This window comes from Echinops telfairi, unplaced genomic scaffold (genome assembly GCF_000313985.2).
Source record: "Echinops telfairi isolate 266 unplaced genomic scaffold, ASM31398v2 ScPeMD7_36;HRSCAF=134, whole genome shotgun sequence".
Taxonomy (NCBI): Eukaryota; Metazoa; Chordata; class Mammalia; order Afrosoricida; family Tenrecidae; genus Echinops; species Echinops telfairi.
The window spans coordinates 1,226,203-1,243,771 of NW_022103934.1; the positions used below are offsets into that span (position 1 = coordinate 1,226,203).

General features: G+C 56.9%; 1 protein-coding gene across 5 annotated transcripts in view; it reads right to left on the bottom strand.

Annotated features, from left to right (window-relative positions):
• Nucleotides 1–9: 9 nt before the first annotated feature.
• SLC44A2 (solute carrier family 44 member 2) overlaps nucleotides 10–17,569 on the bottom strand; it is a 42,372-nt gene continuing 24,812 nt past the window's right edge. For 2 of the 5 annotated variants that reach the window (XM_045290371.1, XM_045290367.1), the window contains exons 2-23: nucleotides 15,463–15,511; nucleotides 13,388–13,461; nucleotides 13,200–13,284; nucleotides 12,622–12,706; nucleotides 12,372–12,482; nucleotides 12,069–12,129; nucleotides 11,836–11,959; nucleotides 11,668–11,751; nucleotides 11,464–11,576; nucleotides 7,104–7,235; nucleotides 6,900–6,999; nucleotides 6,714–6,806; nucleotides 6,472–6,556; nucleotides 4,559–4,821; nucleotides 4,388–4,482; nucleotides 3,635–3,738; nucleotides 3,452–3,525; nucleotides 3,189–3,259; nucleotides 2,927–3,015; nucleotides 1,085–1,169; nucleotides 599–751; nucleotides 307–388 (exon numbers count right to left, since the gene is read on the bottom strand). In XM_045290371.1, the coding sequence (XP_045146306.1) occupies nucleotides 633–751; nucleotides 1,085–1,169; nucleotides 2,927–3,015; nucleotides 3,189–3,259; nucleotides 3,452–3,525; nucleotides 3,635–3,738; nucleotides 4,388–4,482; nucleotides 4,559–4,821; nucleotides 6,472–6,556; nucleotides 6,714–6,806; nucleotides 6,900–6,999; nucleotides 7,104–7,235; nucleotides 11,464–11,576; nucleotides 11,668–11,751; nucleotides 11,836–11,959; nucleotides 12,069–12,129; nucleotides 12,372–12,482; nucleotides 12,622–12,706; nucleotides 13,200–13,284; nucleotides 13,388–13,461; nucleotides 15,463–15,511 (2,096 nt within the window). In that variant the 3' untranslated portion in view covers nucleotides 307–388; nucleotides 599–632. Of the gene's footprint in view, nucleotides 389–598; nucleotides 752–1,084; nucleotides 1,170–2,926; nucleotides 3,016–3,188; nucleotides 3,260–3,451; nucleotides 3,526–3,634; nucleotides 3,739–4,387; nucleotides 4,483–4,558; nucleotides 4,822–6,471; nucleotides 6,557–6,713; nucleotides 6,807–6,899; nucleotides 7,000–7,103; nucleotides 7,236–11,463; nucleotides 11,577–11,667; nucleotides 11,752–11,835; nucleotides 11,960–12,068; nucleotides 12,130–12,371; nucleotides 12,483–12,621; nucleotides 12,707–13,199; nucleotides 13,285–13,387; nucleotides 13,462–15,462; nucleotides 15,512–16,061; nucleotides 16,114–17,569 lie in introns of those variants that run through there. The other 3 variants (XM_045290370.1, XM_004716800.2, XM_045290368.1) reach the window with 3 other exon arrangements.

The window sequence follows — 17,569 nt, forward strand, 5'->3', positions numbered from 1 at the left end:
GTTCAGCATCGCACAAGGAGAGAGAACCTTCGAGTAGGAAGCTCAAACTCCTGCTACACTGCTCTCCTCCCACGCTGCAGCCCACCCTAGGCTGTGGGGCCACCCTGAGCTTCATCTTGGGGGACTTTCTAGAAACATTGACCACCCTGCTCCTCCAGGGTTCTGGAAACTGGTGGGGCCAGGACACCTGTGAAGCAGGCAGTGACAGGCCCTTGGGTGGCCCTCAGGGGCCTGGGGGGTCCTGGCCCAGGGGCAGAGCGCCTGGGGCGCGGGCAGGGGGTTTACGACTCCGCCGGCTTCTTGTTGGTCTTGTTCAAGAGCTTCTTGAGGTTGGAAGACATGAAGTAAGGCCTCTCGGCGGAGCCGTCATTGCGTTCCAAGTCCTCCACTGCAGAGAGAGGCCCCAGGGCGGGTGGTGTGAGGGGGCGCCCAGGCGGGGCCCGCAGGGATGGGGGCGCACGCATCAGGGCTCCCGAGAAGCCTCAGAGGGTTAGGAAGCAGGACACAAGACAGGAGGACCGGAGAGGCTCAGGGACAACGTGACACACACATGGCACACGGGCTCCCCACGCGCCCCGGCAAGGCAGCCCCCACATGCCCCTGGCGTCCGGTGAGGAAACAGGTGCCTGTCTTCAGGAGACTTCCTCCCGCTTCCCCTCCTCCGCACTCCCCTTCAACAGGATGTCTCTCAGCTCGGGGGACATGAAGTAGGGTCGCTCCTGAGACCCGTCATTCCTCTCCAGGTCCTCACCTGGGCTCCCCCCAGGAACCAGCCGGGGTGGGGTCAGGAAGGGAAGGAGAAAGGGAGGAGGGGGTGGTGGGGGACGGGGAAGCCAGCAGGCATAGAGGTAAGGAGAGGGGAAAAAAAACAAAAAAACAGACAGACAGATGGAGAGACCAGAATTAGTGGCAGCCATAGACACCCCCCGCCCCCCACAACAAAGCCAGAAACAGAGGCCAGGGCCCGGGTGGGGAGAGAAGGAAGCAGCTGCAGGTGCAGGGAGGAAGCTGTGGGCTCCCAGCGTGAGCCTGGCCCGGGTGGGGGACCCGGGACCTGGCAGGCTCCACATCAGGGCTCACTTACAGAAGCAGAGAAACAACGTGTCCACACACATCCCATAGACGCTGAAGAAGCCATGGGCGATCAGGTAGGAGCCTAAGATCACCGTCTGCCCAGGGACCGAAGAAAGAGCAGTGAGGCACCTAGCTCCTGTCTGTGCTCTTCCCCACGGGCCCCCACCCCGCCCCCGAAGGCCAGGCCTGTCATTTCCCTGCTGACCGCACTCCTGAGGCCCCTGAGAAGGGGGATGGCATCCTAACTACTCACCCCTGCCAGCAGGACCCAGCAGCCACACAACACCCCCAGCTCTCTGCAACCCCAGGCCCTTTGCAAATGCCACTGCCTCAAACTGGTCCACTCTGGGCCTCCTTGTCCTTCGGCTTTCAGCTCAGCCATTCACTCCTCACGGACCACCTCCCCATCAGGCCCTCTGTTTTCCGCTCTCTCAGCCCTAAGCATCCAGGTGTAATTTTAGGCATGTTCAAACCAAAGGAAAACTACACAAACTCAATGCGCAGCGGGTCAGGGCCGACTCACAGCGACCCTACGCATGTTTAGGGTCCTACAAATGGATGTCGTGGGTTCCCCAAACCACCAGCTGCCCCTTGGGAGAAAGAGGAGGCTTTCTAGCCCCCAAAGCTTGACAGTCTCAGAAACGCACAGGGACAGTCCTCCCCTGTCTTCTAGGGTGGCTGCCAGTCCCATGGACTTGGTGGTAGTGTGGACATACATTAGGCTGGTCCTACCAGAGTCAGCGGTCTCAGCCCACTGACCACCCCAGGGAACATGCACCTGTGACACTGTTTCCCTAAAGATTCACAGCCTCTGAGGCAGTTCTGTCCCACAGGGTTGCAATCTGTTGGGGTGGGTTTAGGGCCCTGTGGGTCTCTCTCTGGATCAGACTGGGTCTACCCCATTCCAGCTCTGTAAAAGTTTGGAGAGGGCCTTGGTTGGCGCCGATAAAATATATGTGGATTGCAGGTAGTCACCCTGAGAGAGCTGAAGTCACTTGGTGAAATGACTCATCTTTGAATTGGCACATAGGGCACAGATGAGAGAGACTTAGATAAAAAACCCAGGCCATGGGGAAGCCAGGCCTGGACTGCTCTTAGGGTGAAGAACGAACCCTCCCACAACTCTTGTCAGCCCCCCCTCCTGCCCTTAGGGGGTTCCCTCCCTGTCTCCGCACAGCCTCAGGCCTGACCCTTACCCATCAGCTCTCAGCTCACACCCACCAATGTGATTGCTTGAGAAATGTCTGCTTCCTCCCTAACTGTAAACCCCTAAATGAGGCCTCCCCCCTCTTCCCCGCCCCCCAGCCTGCCAGGCAGTCAAGCAAAGCACCAGATGCCATTGCGGGGCCCCCAGCTTCATGGCGTGTCCACTGCGTCAGAACGGAACTGGTTTTTAACAGCAGCCTTCTGGAAACAGCTATCACCTAGCCTGTCTTCCTAGGCACCCCTGTGTGGACTCAAATCACCAACCTCCCAGTGAGCTGAGGAGCGTGCTAACCTTTGGCACCACTAACGGGGAGTGGGGGTGGGGCTCCTGGGACATGGGAAACAACTGAACAGAAAGCCCACTGGCAGGGAGATGATTCCAACCCATAGCGATGGAGACCCCAGCCCTTTGCAGGAGCAGGGAGCCTCAAGCTTCTCCCTCGCAGCAGCTGGTGGGTTTCTAGTGCCCACCTCGTGATGAGGGGCCCGACCCCTAAGCCAGGGTGCCACTAGGGCTTCTGGCACGCAGGAGGCGCTCAGTAAATGTAGCACGATGGACCCCTACCTCTGACCCCAGTCCACCTCTGGGCCGTCAAAGGCAGCCAATCAAGTCCAGCCCCCTCCTCCCCAGGCCCTAGGCCCGTACCAGAATGGGGACCCAGTAGTAATTGAGGGGTGGCGCTGTGTCCTGAACGATCCTGATCCGGTGGGTGAAGAAGAAGAAAGCCAGGATCCCTGGAGAGGGAAGCAACCGTGATGGAGGAGGATTCTGGCTCAAGGATGCCGTCCCCCAACAGAATGAGGGGGTGACACTTGTCCCAGAGGGAGGAGACAGAAGGTCCGACAGCAGGTCACCGAGAGACAGGCGGCCCCCAAAGGGCTGCCATGCCTCGGTGGGCGGTACTCACCTACGCTACCCACCACCAGGAGTTTGCCCAACAGGAAGAGAAAGTCGGTCACTTTGTCCAGGACAGCCACTCTGTAGGGGGCCAGGGAGGGGCAGGTGTGAATGTGAGCTCGGGGAGGGGAAGGGAGGGAAGGAAGAGGGAGAATAAAGGGGGGAAGCAATGATGAGACCAGAGTAAGAGGGTGGAGGGTTAGAGAGGGGAGAGGGGAGAAGGAGGGAGAGGGAAAGGAGGGGAAAAAGTACGAAGAAGGGGTCTGCCCAGACCTGATGATGTTTCTCATGAGCAAGAAGAAGGCGTTCCTGGCCGAGGTGCAGAAGTTGGTACCATAGATGGCGATCTGGAGGGGGGTGGGGTGGGGTGGGAAGCTGGGATCAGGCCCACTGAGTCGGGCGCTGGCTCCTCCCATTCAGCCCCAGGCTGCCAGCGAGCCCTGTGGCCCTGCTCACCATGATGTAAGCGTTCCTGTTGAGGAATTTGATGAACTTCTCCAGGCACCAGAAACAACACTTGAGACAGGTCATGAGGAACTTGGCAAACTTGTTCTCTGCGGCTGGCAGGGGAGGAGGCGGAGGTGAGGGCGCTACCACCCAGCCGGGTCCCACACCACCAGGCCTGCCACTGCCCGGGGCTTCCAGACACCAGCAGGACCCTCAGCTCCGCCCCCAAGGTGGGACCTCCCTTGGGAAACCTAGGAGCCCCGCCTCCCAGGCAGGAACCAATCAAGCTTCACACTACCTTCCTGGCTCCACCTCCCAAGCAGGAACCAATCAAGCTTCACACTACCTTTCTGACTCCTCCTCCCAAGCAGGAACCAATCAAGCTTCACACTACCTTCCTGGCTCCACCTCCCAAGCAGGAACCAATCATGAACTACCGCAATGCTTGCCACTTTCTCAGCCCCGCCCTCCAAAACATGCAACAAATTCCTGTAGGACCCAACCCACTCCCGCAGGAACCAATCACAGCCCAGGCCTTTTGGTACCCCAAATCCTTGCCTCTCAGAGGTCGTAGGCTTTCCACGGTTGGCAATCCCCTTGGCCCTACCCTTCATGGGCAGAAACCAATCAAGATCCCTCTACCTTTGCCCTCAGTCATAACCTACCTTCCTGGGTGCACACTGCCAAAGCCCCTTAGCCCTGGTCTGCCCCTTAGTTCCACCCTCCCCAACCCGAGAGCCAATGGCGGGGCCCTAGCCACACCTTTCAGACGATGGTCCAGGTACTCCAGCATCACGCGGATGACCTGCACAATGGCTAGAATGAGGGCGCCGAAGGCCAGCGAGCCTGTGTGGTACCTGCATCCAGAGGCTGCAGGTCAGTGGTCTTCCCACACCGTGTGCACCCCCAGCCCCACGTCACGCGCGGCCCCACCTGAGTGCCCGGCCGAAGGCAGAGAAGAGCGGGAAGGCAGGCAAGTCGTCGGGCTTGCGGAGGGCCCAGTAGTAGGAGGCGAAGGCCCCGGCCAGCGTGACCTGGCCCAGCGCCAGCACGAAGTTGACCAGCCAGAAGAACATGAAGACGTTGAAGATCTGCAGGCCCAGCAGGGCCCGGTGGTAGCCGGACTCGCCGCCGTAGAAGGCGAACTGGCAGCGGGCGCCGGGGCACAGGCGGGACTCGTTGGAGCCGGGGAAGGTCTGCGGGTGGGCACAGGGCACTCTCGATGGTGTGTTGTCCCGACTCACAGACCCTACAGGGCAGAGCACTACCCACGGGGTTCCCCAAGGTTGTATATCTAGACCAGCGGTTCTCAACCTGGGGGTCTCGACCCCTTTGGGGGTTGAACGATCCTTTCCCAGGGGTCACCCGATTCATGATAGTAGCAAAATTAGTTATGACGTAGCAACGAAAATAATTTTATGGTTGGGGGGGTCACCACAACATGAGGAACTGTATGAAAGGGCCACGGCTTTAGGAAGGGTGAGAACCGCTGCTCTATACCGAAGTCAGCTACATTGCTCTCCAGCTAAACTGATGTCCCATGGGCTCAAATCCCTGATCTTTCCATCAGCAACCTGGTGCTTTAACTGCCAGGCATCAGGCAAACCATGGGATAACACTGGAGTTTAGGGGATTGGTACAAAAGCCAGTTAAGCCAAAGGATTGGGGGTTCAGGAAAGGGGTGTGTGAAAGGTTCTAGAAGGCTCTTAATCCCTTGGAGGCAGGGAGGATATCTTAAGTAGGAAAAGCTATGATGGCAACCAGCCAGGGGCCATGAGCCAGGGGAGTGGTCCTGTGGGCAGGCCAGGAGGGGCAGAGACTTGTGCAAGCAACCCAGGGGCAAGCAGCCTGGGAATGGTAGGGTTGGGTGGTTGTGGTTAGGTACTGTGCGCTCAGAGACCCTACGTACAACAAAATGAAGCACTGCCTGGTCCTGCACTACACTCACTCTTATACTAGAGCCCCGTGTGGCAGCCACTGGTCCGTTTTCCATCAGAAGGGCTCGTCTCCACAGGACGTTCCGCAGCTGTTCCTAAGGTTATTTGGCACAAGCGGGTGGCCTATCCCTTCTTGCTAGTCCGGTGACTGCAACAAGGAGCTCAGGCCTCGGAGCCACTGTGAGGACGGCGTGGGACCACGCAGTGTTCATTCTGCTGTGCCCAGGCTCGCTGAGACCCCCGACTCAAGGGCACCCAACACCAAGAAGTCTGGAAGCGCCACTGAAACTTGTCCACCAGGGGTGCACCTGCTCTCAAAGACCGGTGGCCTAGCCTGAAGCATCAGAACATGCAAGCCACTTCAGTATAAACTGACAGACCACTGGAGCTCGGGAAGGCAAGGAAGGGGTCCTTCTGGAAGTAAGGCCTGGCCACTGTGGGGGCTGGAGATGACGTCACAGGAAGACAAGAGGGGTGGTTCTGCACCCAGGGTGGGAGAGTCTGCCAATTTGCAGGGACAACGTCATCTGGTCCTGAGCAAGGATGGGAGCCAGGGTGGAGTCTCATTCCCTCTAGACCCCTGTCACCTAGCACAGGACATACAATTGGTGCCAAGAGTTTGCTGAAAGATCACTAAGTGGAGGCGAGAGATTTAAAGCTGACGGGAGTGGGGCTGCTGAAGGAGCCCTGGTGGTGTAGTGGTTATATGTTGGGCTGTTAACTGCAAGGTCCAAAGTTCAAAGCCACCAGCTGCTCTACAGGAAAAAGATTAGGTTTTCTATTCTGTGAAGAGTCACAGTCTCGGAAACCCACAGGGGCGCTTCTACCCATAAGGTCACCATGAGGCAGCATCAATGCAATGACAGTTTGGTTTGTGGTCAGAGGGCTACTGGGACTATGGACACCCACCTCGGGGTCACAGGTTTTCCTAGCCACGGGGCAGGCAGTGTCATTGAAGATCTTGTAGACAGCTTCGTTGGAAGTCGACAGGAAGCTGAAAGCTCATTAAGGAACTCAAGGCCAGGGATCAGGGAGCCCAGAGGCGCAAGGACCGATTTCCCCACCACCAGGTTCTGGCCCTGGCCCCAAGCTCGGAGCCACTTCCCAGCAGGTCTGTCCTCCTGCTGCCCCAGGGGTCCAGTGGCAGATACACGGCAGTGCTGGCCCAGTAGGCGATGCAAAGACACAAGAGGAAGAAGGTGACCAGGGGGTACAGCATGGAGCACATGACATATCCCACAGCCCTGGGAAGAAACAGAAATAGAGACACAGGTGTTAAGGCCCAAGTAGGCCTGAGAAGACTCCCCCACCCTCACCCCCAGCGCCCCGCTCCTCACCTGCTGGCCTCTTTAATGAGTGCAATGGCGATGAGAATCCTCTTCCGTAGAAAGATGAGCATCAGGATGATGATCCCCTCCAGGATGCTCAGAATGATCACTGCAGGGAGGAGGGGAGAGGGTGGCTGACCCCACTCTTCTCCTGGGCGCCTTCCACTCCCTCTCAGGCTTCCTGGGGGGCAGGCACGGGGGCCCCAGACTCACTGAAAGCAATCCAGGTCTGCCGCAAGTGCAGGTACACGCGGAGGTCGGTCTGGAAGCCCAGGTCCACGACAGAGACATCGGAGCCAGCCTCATTCCGCAGCCGGGCATACTCCATGTAGCAGTGGAATATTCCTGAGAATAGGGGCAGCTTGAGCGCCGGACTCTGCCCACCAAGCCCTCTCCCAAACTTGCGAAGTAGCCGTCAAACTCCCCAAACGCATGGCGGTCAAATTGATCCCTGCTTCTAGGGACCCCACAGGATGAAGAACTGCCCCCACAGACTGCCCAAGTCAGCTAGATGGAAGCTGACTGCTATATCTTTTCCCCCAGAGAGGCTGGTGGTTGAACTGCCGGCCTCCCTGGTAGCAGCTGGGCACTTAACCATGGCACCCCCAAGGCTTCTTCTAAAGTAGCTCCAATTTCCAGAAGCAAAAGGCCAGGCTAGGGGGAAGAGGTGGTGAACATTTGGTGCTGCCCCGGGACCTTTGCACAAGTGGTTTTCTGCCTGGTGCATCCTCTTCCTGTGACTGGATCAGCCTCTGCTCAAATGTCACTTTATCGTGAGACTCTGCCGAGTCTCCACCCCCCATTTAGAACCAGACCCTTCCACCCTCTGCTATCTTTCTGTTTCAACGTCCTAGGGGATTTTCCTAGCGTATTTGTGGCTTGTCCATCTTCCCCTCAACCTCGTGAGAGGAAGAGTTCATCTGGATTCGTTCCTAGAAAATGGCCCTGGAGACAGACTGTCACTCAAACCAAACCCACCGCCACTGAGTCAATTCCAACTCACATCGATCCTATACAATGGCGTAGAACTGCCTCTGTGGGTCTGAGGCTTTAAATCGTCACAGGAGAAGAAAGCCTCACCTCTCTCCACCAGAGGAACGGTTGGGTTTGAACAGCTGACCTTGTGATTGTTTAGCAGCTGAAGGAGTACGTCTCTAGACCACATGGGTTCCAGTTGGTGTTCAGCTCAGGATTCCGCATTTGCAACCCCGAAAACCAGTGCCTGTGGTGCTTCCGTGATTATTCACCAACACACACAGGGCAGTGACAAATGAGTCACGCAGCACCTGACTCGAGCTTCGGTCAAACAGGCTCCCCCCCTCTGCCTTCGTGTTGGGGCTCTCAAGGCCGTCTGTCAACCAACACCTTGGCCCAGCCTGTCAGGTGCCAGTCTGTCTGCATTTTGTTGGTGACCTCTGCTGTTTAAGAGTCCTCATAGTGCAGCGGGTTAAACACTGGGCTGCTCTGGGGTTGGCAGTTCAAACCTACCAGTTCCTCTGGGACCCTCTCAGGAGGAACAGTCACCAAATCCCTGTGGGTCACCTCTACTCTGCCCTGTAGGGCCGTCACAGTTAGAACTGATCCAATGGCAGTGCGTTTGGGTGGGTGTTATTTGTAGCTACGGCAAGCTGGTGATGGCCAGTACGCCGAAATTGGGCACGTTAACTACTCTTCACTCAGTCTGAGGTGCGGTGCTGGGTTCCAGGTTACTGAGTCAACAAGATACACAACCAGGTGTCTTTAAACAGAGACACACACAGAAACAAGGTTTAGCTCCCCAAACCAGACTCACTGCTATGAAGTCATGTCTGACTCATGGCGACCCTGCAGGACAGGGCAGAACTGCCCCTGTGAGCTTCCCAGACCGGAACTCTTTACAGGAATAGAAAGTCCTGTCTTCCTGGGAGCGGTTGGTGGTTTCAAACTGTTGGCCTTGCAGTTGGTAGCCCAACGCATTACCACTATGCTACCAGGGCTCCTTTCTGTATGATCCGTAGTTGAAAATGTTGTGACCAGAGGCTTTCAGACACAGAATGCTACACTCTCAGTTATGAGTTGTGTTCCTCCCCTAAAATATGTGCTCAAATTCCACCCCCTATACCTGCAACTATGAACAACCGGAAACATGTTTCTGTTGGGGTGGTGTCAATGATGGTAGAGTTGGGTGGAGCCTAAATCTCATCACTTCTGAGTTGTAAAAGAAGTAAAATGGGCAGAAATACTTAAGAGAGGACAGACGCCATGGAACAAGAAGGAACTGATAAGTTCCTGACCAGGAAGACCCTCTCCCCAGAGCCTTGCCCTGAATTCGGCCTTCTAGTGTCCTAACCTGTGAGAAAAATCAACTCCTGTTTTTCAAAGCCCCCCTTTTGTTACAGCAGCACTTGACACAGTTCCCTAGAACAGTGGTTCTCAACCTGTGGGCCGTGACCCCTTTGGGGGTCAAATGACCCTTTCATGGGGGTCGCCCGATTCATCAAAATAGCAAAATTACAGTGATGAAGTAGCCATGAAAGTAATTTTATGGTTGGGGGGGGTGTCACTACCACATGAGCCACTGTACGAAAGGGTCGCAGCGTGCGGAAGGTTGAGAACCGCTGCCCTGGAAGCTGCGGCTCTTTGTGGCGACAGTGTTCCCGGAGGCTTTAGAGAACATAACCACAGTGATTACATGAGAACAAACTGTGACTGACTGACTGACTGACCGAGAGCTGTCAGGTGGCAAAATGCTAGGAAGCCGGAGGTCTCCCTCTGGCCATATGTGGGTGTCAGCACTCAGTAGAGAAGCTGAAGGTCCCAGGGTTTCCTGAATAAAACTACCAAATGGCTCAACAGGAGAAGGCCAGAGACCATTACCAACCCACACAGGAGCCCTGGGGGCGCGCTATGTGATGGGCTGCTACCTGCAAGGTCAACAGTTTGGGAGCAAGACAACGCTTTCTGCTCCCACAGAGACTGACAGCCTTGGACACAGGAGGGAGTAGTTCTAGTCACCCGACAGGGTCCCTGTGAGTTGAGAACAACTCATTGGCTCTCGGTCTCTCACCTCTATAGAGTTAATACTGACTCAAGAGCGACCCTAAAGGGCAGGGCAGAACTGCCCCTGTGAGTTTCTGAGACTGGCACTTCCTCCCGCAGCGCTGCTGGTGGTGTGGAACTGTGGACCTCAAGGATCGCAGCCCAACTTGGAACCACGACGCCACCAGGGCTCCTTGACTCGCTGGCAGCGGTGTTTTATTAACCTGAGTCTTTCGGTCTCTGCTCTCAGAGGCTGCCGCCTCTCAGTTCTTGGTTTGTTTGCCCCTCCTGGAAAGTTGAAAGGAACCATCAGAATAATTAAACCCTATGCTCTGTCAGGAGAGACCGGTCCCTGGAGAAGGACATCATGCCTGGTAAAGTGGAGGGCCAGTGCAAGAGAGGAAGGCTCTAGATGAGATGGATGGTCACCATGGCTGCCACAATGGGGTCGGGCTTAGGAGCAACGGTGAGGGTGGCGCAGGGCCGGGCAGGGTTTCCTTCTGTGGCGCACAGGGTTGCTATGGGTCGGAGCCCACTCCATGGCACTTAACATGTTTTGAGCCCGGTCTCTTGGGCCCCCAGGCCTGGCTGAGCTAAGCAGGGTGCCCTCACCCTCATCCTCACATTTTATAGCATTCCCATGGAGCCGCCCCACCAAACCTCCCAAGCAGTAAATATTAATTATCTGCATTTTGTGGAGGGAGAAATAGAGGCCAAGGGAGGGTGAATCACCGGCCCAAGGCCAGGAAGTGGCAGAGCCAGGATTCAAACCCTGGCTTGTAGAAGCAGAGTAGGGATCCTTAATGAGCTCGCTAAGTGGCCTGCCTTTAGCTGTCAATCAAACGGAGGGCCAGACCCCGATTTGTAAAGCTACAGAGCCCCAGTGCCCCCCTTCACCGGGACCCATTTAACCCATCCTCCAAGTCAGCTTGTTTTTCTGTGGTGGCTGGAAGCTACGTCACTGGTCGCTCCGAGGCCCGTCAAAGTGCACACAGATCAAGGCCAGGCTATGAAAAAGGAATCCTCTGGCCACTCTGGAGGAAGCAGCTAATGAAAATCTTCCGAGTAGCAAGGAAACCCTGTCAGATACGGAAGGCCTAATGAATGGAAGGAATAAGGCCAGAGGATGGGGTCAGTCAGAGGGCACGCCAAATGCAACGGCGGAAGAGCTGCTTTCCGAAGTCCAGTCCACCGTGGTGGTGCGTGCTGGGCAAAGCGGCAGGGCAGAGAAAGAGAGGAAGACCCCCCAGGAGACAGAGTCACACAGTGGCGGCCACAACGGGCTCAGGCAGAGGAGCAATGGCCAGGCTGGAGCCTGGCCCGGGCATGTTCCTTTCTGTTGTGCAGAGGGTGGCTTTGGGTCAGAACCCACTCAATGGCACCTGTCCACCACCTCCACCACCACCACCAGATTCAACTTGCCTCCATCAGCTGTGAGCAACACCTTCCCAAGTACCCCACAAAGGATGGGAGAGTCCCTGCTAACCGAAGGTTAAGTTACAAGGTCAAAAGGCCCTGGGGCATTTTGCAGACCCTGGAAGGGGAGGGGACTCACCATAGCCGAGCACTAGAATCACCATGACGATCATCACCCAGACCATAATGCCAGCTAGGAAGCGGAGCAGGATGACAAAGAGGAGGCTCAGCATCATGGCGATGACCAGGCCTCTGGGGGGGACAAGACGGGAAATCAGCTGACCCCACCGGTCCCCGGCTGGGGTGGTGGAGGAGGAGGAGGCTGCCTTCGCTGGGGACTTACATGATGATCCAGTACCAGGACACGGTGTAATCTTCAAATATCCGCATGGCCAGCTGCCGCGCCTCCAGAACCCCGTTGGCCTTCCTGGGGAAGGGCAGGCGGGGCTCAGGCCAGCGCACGGGGTCCCCCACCCACCCTCCGCCAGGGCAGCCCCGGTGCAGTGCTCACTTGGCGCCCTCCAGCAGGTCCGTCACGTTCTTCCGGTGGCCCAGCCCGTCCTCGTAGGTGGTCTCGTTGCCCACCATCACGACCCCCTTGTGCGCGTGCACCGCAGGGAAGCATCGCTGGGCCACTGCAGGGGTGGGGGTGCGAGTGGGGGGAGGAGGGAGTCCCTTGAGGTGGAGGAACCCCAGAAAGCCCGCCTCCAGCTCCTCCCGGCGGACCGGACCCCTGGGACTCACAAGGCTTGCTGGGGGTGAGGACGGCGGGGCAGTCGCCATCTCGGAGGGCCTCTGCCACACTCTGCCACGAGAGGGGAAAGAAACAAAACCCAAGCAAGACCTTTGCCACCGAGTCCGTGCCAAAGTCACAGCGAGGCCGTGGGGCAGAGGAGAGCCGCCCCACTGCGATCCGGAGGGACAATCTTTACCGACAGGGACTGGGGCTGTAAACCCAGGTCCCCTCAGCCAGCGGGGAAGGGTGGAGATTAAGCCCTAGGTGAGCACCCTGCACCCCACACCCTAGGCCCCCCACCCCCTGCCCACCTTTCTGCTCTTCTGGAAACCGGGCACGCAGAACTGCTGGTAGTACTCAAAGTCAGAGGCCCAGGCATTCAGTAAGGTGAGGTAGCGGTCCGGGCACTTCTCCACACAGATCTGGGGTGGGGTCACAGAAGAGGGGGGATGGGGGCCAGGGTAGACACCCAATTCTCATTCTGAACAGAGAGCCCAGAGTGGAAGGGCTGGGGGAGCAGCCAGCAGCGGGGAGGGAAGGGGAGGCGGGGAAACAGCTTACCTGTGGGGTAGGACATTGGAATTCCAGCAGGACCAGGGGGCTGGCGCACTTCACGATGTTGAAATAAAACAGGTAGGGCTTGTCCCTGGGGCGGGCAGAGGGGAGGGGAAACTGTTATGGTTGTCTCCACCTCTCTTTATAAAGAAAACAGTTTCCCATACTGTCTGTTGTTGCTGGGGTGGCAGGGGTCCTGGGCTCCCCATGGGCACTGGTTCATCTCACCAGGGGTGAGATTTAGAGGGTGGCCGAGTCCCGTGTCCCAGGTTACACAGGTGAGAACACCCCTTTACTTCCCTGCCATCACCCCTGAAGTCAGAGCTGGTGCTGTCTCATCTCAGCGCCTGTCCCCCTAAAATGTGAGTTGCCTGAGGCCTGAGGTCAGGCCACTCAACGTCCCACTTCGTGGAGTGGGGGGAGTCCCCAAGGCCCAGAACAGGGGCTGGACACTGGATTTATGGATGAAATGACTGAGAGCAGGAAATTGGGGGCGGAGCAGCCTAGAACCTTCTCCCTTGTGCTCAGGAACCCTCCTGCCCAACCCTCCCCATCCCCACCAACCCCCAAGGAGCCAAACTCACGCATTTTTCGTGCCCTTCTGCCCGCAGAACTGGCCTCGGCTATCCGTCGGATAGATCACCTTTCGGGGGTCCCCATGGGTCCAGGCTGCGGAGAGATCCGGGGCCAGTGAGGCGCCTCCACCCCTGGGCATGAGACCCAGCCTATCCCCTCCCATTCTGGGACCTCCAGCCCTGCCCCGTCCACTCACCTATGATACCCACAGCCACGTAGCCTACAATGGCCACGAGCAGGGCCACACAGCAAATGATGTCCGTGCAGCCCCTGGAGAGCAGAGGGGGGGCAGCATCAGGGCTGGAGCTGGGTACCACAGGCTCAAACCTGACTCACACATACTCGGATCCTCGTGTCCTTTGAACACACATTCATGGGTGCAAGAAATGTTCTGACAAAGGGCATGTACATTTCCAGTGTTGATCATCAAAACATGGGGCCACGCGCAGCCCTCATTTGATGAAGAATACCCGTCTCCCCACATCCTTACCAGGTAGCATAGTGGTAACTCGTTGAGCTGCAATCCACAAGATCAGCAGTTTGAAACCACCAGCCCTCCCCCCATGGGAGAAGAGTGACAGACTTGGAAACACACAGGGGCCGGTCTACCCTGACCTACAGGGTCACCACAAGTCGGCTTCAACTAGAGGGCAGTGAATTCGTTTCTTTTTGATTTTTATCAGCCGCCGTTTTCACATCTCTGAATTTTAAAATTATCTCATGACATAACAATGGGATGTGAATGTGGGAATGATGTAAACCGAACAGGAATGTATACGATAAAAGAAACAAGTTCTCTCTTCCACAATTCCACTTCCCCTTAGGCCAGCAGTTCTCAACCTGTGGGTTGTGACCCCTTTGGGGGTCCGTTGACGACCCTTTCACAGAGCTTATCCGATTCATAACAGTAGGGTCACCACAACATGAGGAACTGTATTAAAGGGTGGAGGCATTAGGAAGGTTGAGAACCACTGCCTCAGGCAATCTCTGTTAATCATTTTGGGTGAGCCTTTGAGTTATTTACCAAATACCAGTGTTTGAAAACACCATTTCGTTTGGTTTGGTTAATGCCAGTGCGGATCGCAGTGCCTCACTGCTCTGCTCTGTCTATTTAGAGGGATCCAGGTCACCATGTAAAAGAGCTCTTGTATTTTCTAACAGCCCAGAAGTCTTGATGACACAACAGTCAAGCATTCACTGAAGCAAAAGGTGGGCACTTTGAACTCACCAGCCGCCCCGCCGGGCAAAATTACAGCAGTCTGCTTCCATGGCGATCCCAATCTAAACACATCACTTTCCAGTCAATTGGGACTCAGAGACCCTACAGAACTGAATAGAACTGCTCGGTTGGATTTCCCAGGATGCCATCAGGGGCAGAATGGCGCATCTTTCTCCCAAAGATGGACTGGTGGGTTCGTACCGGCCCACTTTCAGTTACCGGGCAAAATCTTAACCAATTTGATTCCTTTCTTAAAAGTCGCAGACTTAAACCCCTATGGGGTTCTTCTACCCTGTCCTATAGGGCCCTTATAGAGGATCCAAGGGGGGCTGTTGATGCAAGGGCAACAGAGAAACTGCCATTTAGCTAACTAGTTCCTAAGTTCAGATTGCTGGTTGAATTTTACTAGTTTCAAAAAGGTAGCCAGGGCTGACATTAACATCCATGTACGCAGGGCTTCGTCGGGATAATTTCCCCCTGCTTAGAATTTAAATGCCAGGGGACAAAATGATGCACATCAATACATTTCCATATTCCCAAATTCCCCCAGGAGAGACCTCCCCAAGAAGGGCTACCCCAATTAGTTCCACAAGCCCAGGAAGCATTGTTCATTTGTAACCTTTGCTGCTTGGGGCCAAGGAAATGCCATTTTGTTACAATGTTTCCTGTTCTAGGAGATATCATCTGTCTCAGTCCTGGCCGCCTAACATTCCTTTGCGGAAATTGCTTTGGCTCTGAAAGAGAAGGACCGACCCTTGGTGAATGACCCTGGGCTGCAGACCACAAGGCCAGCAGTTGGGGAAGAAAAGAAGGCCTTTGCCTCAGTAAAGAACGCAGTCTCAGAACCCCCAAAGAATTCTACCCTGTCCTAGAAGGTCCCTCGGAGTCAGGATTGACTGGAGGCAGTTGAGTTGAGGGTAAGCTCTTTGCTCTCTCATCCTTAAATGGCCAAGCCATCACTAGTTGGCTGGAAAACAGATGAGTGGGTGTGTCTAGAAACAAGAGTTGGGGTATGTGAACAGCCCCCACCACAGGAACCCTAGAGCTCTTACCTGTTATAAATGGGTCCTTTAAAGGTGGGGTCATACTTCTGTGGAGTCCCTGAAAATCAACAGGATGGAGTTGGGGCTTAAGAGGCTGGCGGGGCTCCCCTCCCAGAAGCCCTCTATGGGCGTGGCCCAAGGAAGGATTAAGATAAAGTGGGTGGGCTTCCTGTCAGTCCCCGGGAACCTCCAGGCCACCACACCAGCGTGAGTGATCTCTGCCAGTTACCGGGGTGGGGGGCTGCAGATGAAACTCCTCACTCCTATCACCTGAGAACTACCCCTTGGGGAGGAAGGCTGGGATGGTGGCCTCCAGGTGAGGCTGGCAGGTTTGGAGTGGGACCTTTGGGAGAAGATACCAGGAGTGTCGGGAAGGGGGCTCCCCAGGGTGCTGCCGGAGATGCCTGGAGGGGGCTTGGAGATGGAGCTGGGGGGGAGAGGTGCCGGCAGGTGATGGGGACAGGGGCCGTCCGGACAACCCTGTCACTCCGCCCCTTCCCCCGCCGCCCTCATCCCCCACCCTCCCAGCTCTCTAGGAACCCCAGGCCGCGGCAGGAAGGGGGTGAGGACCAGCACCACGCCCAGGCCGGGCCCGGGGCGCTGCCTACCGTGCTTCCCGTAGTAATGTTGCCGCTCGCCCCCCATGCCTGCGGGCGCCCGGCCCCTGCGCTCTGCTGTGCGCACCCACCGCGTCCCGCGGGAGGCTCGGGCACGAAACGGCGCCTCCCAGCCAGGAGCCAGGCGGGGCGGCGACCCAAACCGGTCCGACAGGCTCAAGCTGAGAGGCTGCCACTGGACGGACCGACCGACCGACGGGGGAGGCGGGGCGGACCCAGAGGCGGCAGCTGCTCCCGCCACTCAGCGCCAGGCCCGATTTAGCTCACCCCGCCCCCTTCCCGCCACCAGGGCCACCCTAGATCACCCGGAGGCTGGGAGCCGTCGGTCCCCTCCCTCCTCCCCCGCCCCGCCCCACAACACCTCCCAACTGTGGGAGGAGGCCGACCAGGCTCCATTCTCCCGCGAGGGAAACTGAGGCACGCAGTGACCACCTCGGAGTCTCCCCACTCACAGGTGGGGCCCAGGCCCAACTCAGAAACCGGTGAGTGGTAATCAGTTTAGCTTCTTAGGAAAAGAGGCCAACAGTTAAAACTCCACATCTAAATCGACGGGTCCAGTCCGGAAAGCTGGGCTGGCCACCCAGCCTGGCAGCCTCACACCATGTCCCTGCCTGGCCCTGCTTTGGTAGCCCCACAGCACACCTGAGCCCACCTTCTCCTTGCAGAAACCCACAGTTATCAAGCACCCCGGGACTGCTCTGCAGAACCAATATTTGCCAAGCGACTGCTGGTTGCAGGCCCTGGGCTGGGCACTTCCGGAAACAGAGACCCAACCCCTGCCCTGGTAGAGCCGACATCCTCCGCAGAGGCCCTGGGTTCAAGCCCGCCTTCCGCCCTGAGCCACAGGACGCAGGACCTCAACTACAAGGAGCAGGAGTGTAAAACCCAAACTGGCCCCTCCATGGAAGGAGCCCTGGTGGGGTCTTGGGTTAAGGGATGGACTGCTAACTGCAAGGTCAGCAGTTTGAGACCACCAAGCCGCCCCTCAAGAGAGAGAAGAGGTTGTCTCTTTCTCAGTTTCACTTGGCCCTGTAGGGGGGCTATGTATCCCATCGAGTTGGTTTGGGGCTTGGAATCTGGTACAAAAGAAGATGAACCGGCTGACTCCCAGGGCTTGACTTGCACCAACTGGGTTCATCCTTTCCTGCTCTCTGCTCTGAGTGGGTCAAGTTGGACTCGGCCGGGACCCCTGTACTCGGGAGAACTAAAGCGAGTGTGCTTCACAAGAGAGTGAAGAGCCCTGTCGGTATAGTGGTTACGAGTTGGGCTGCAATACCCGCATGGTCGGCAGTTCAAAACCACCCAGTAGAAAGACTGGGCTTTCTACTCTCATAAACAGTTACAGTCTTGAAACCCACGGGGGGCGGGGAGGGGGTGTCCCTAGGAGTCAGCATTGACTGGATGGCCAGTGAGTTTGGCTTTGATTTGAGTGTGGCACCCCTGGTGTCAGGCCAGGATACCATCTGAGAAACAGTTTACAGGGTTGGTAGTGAGCAAGG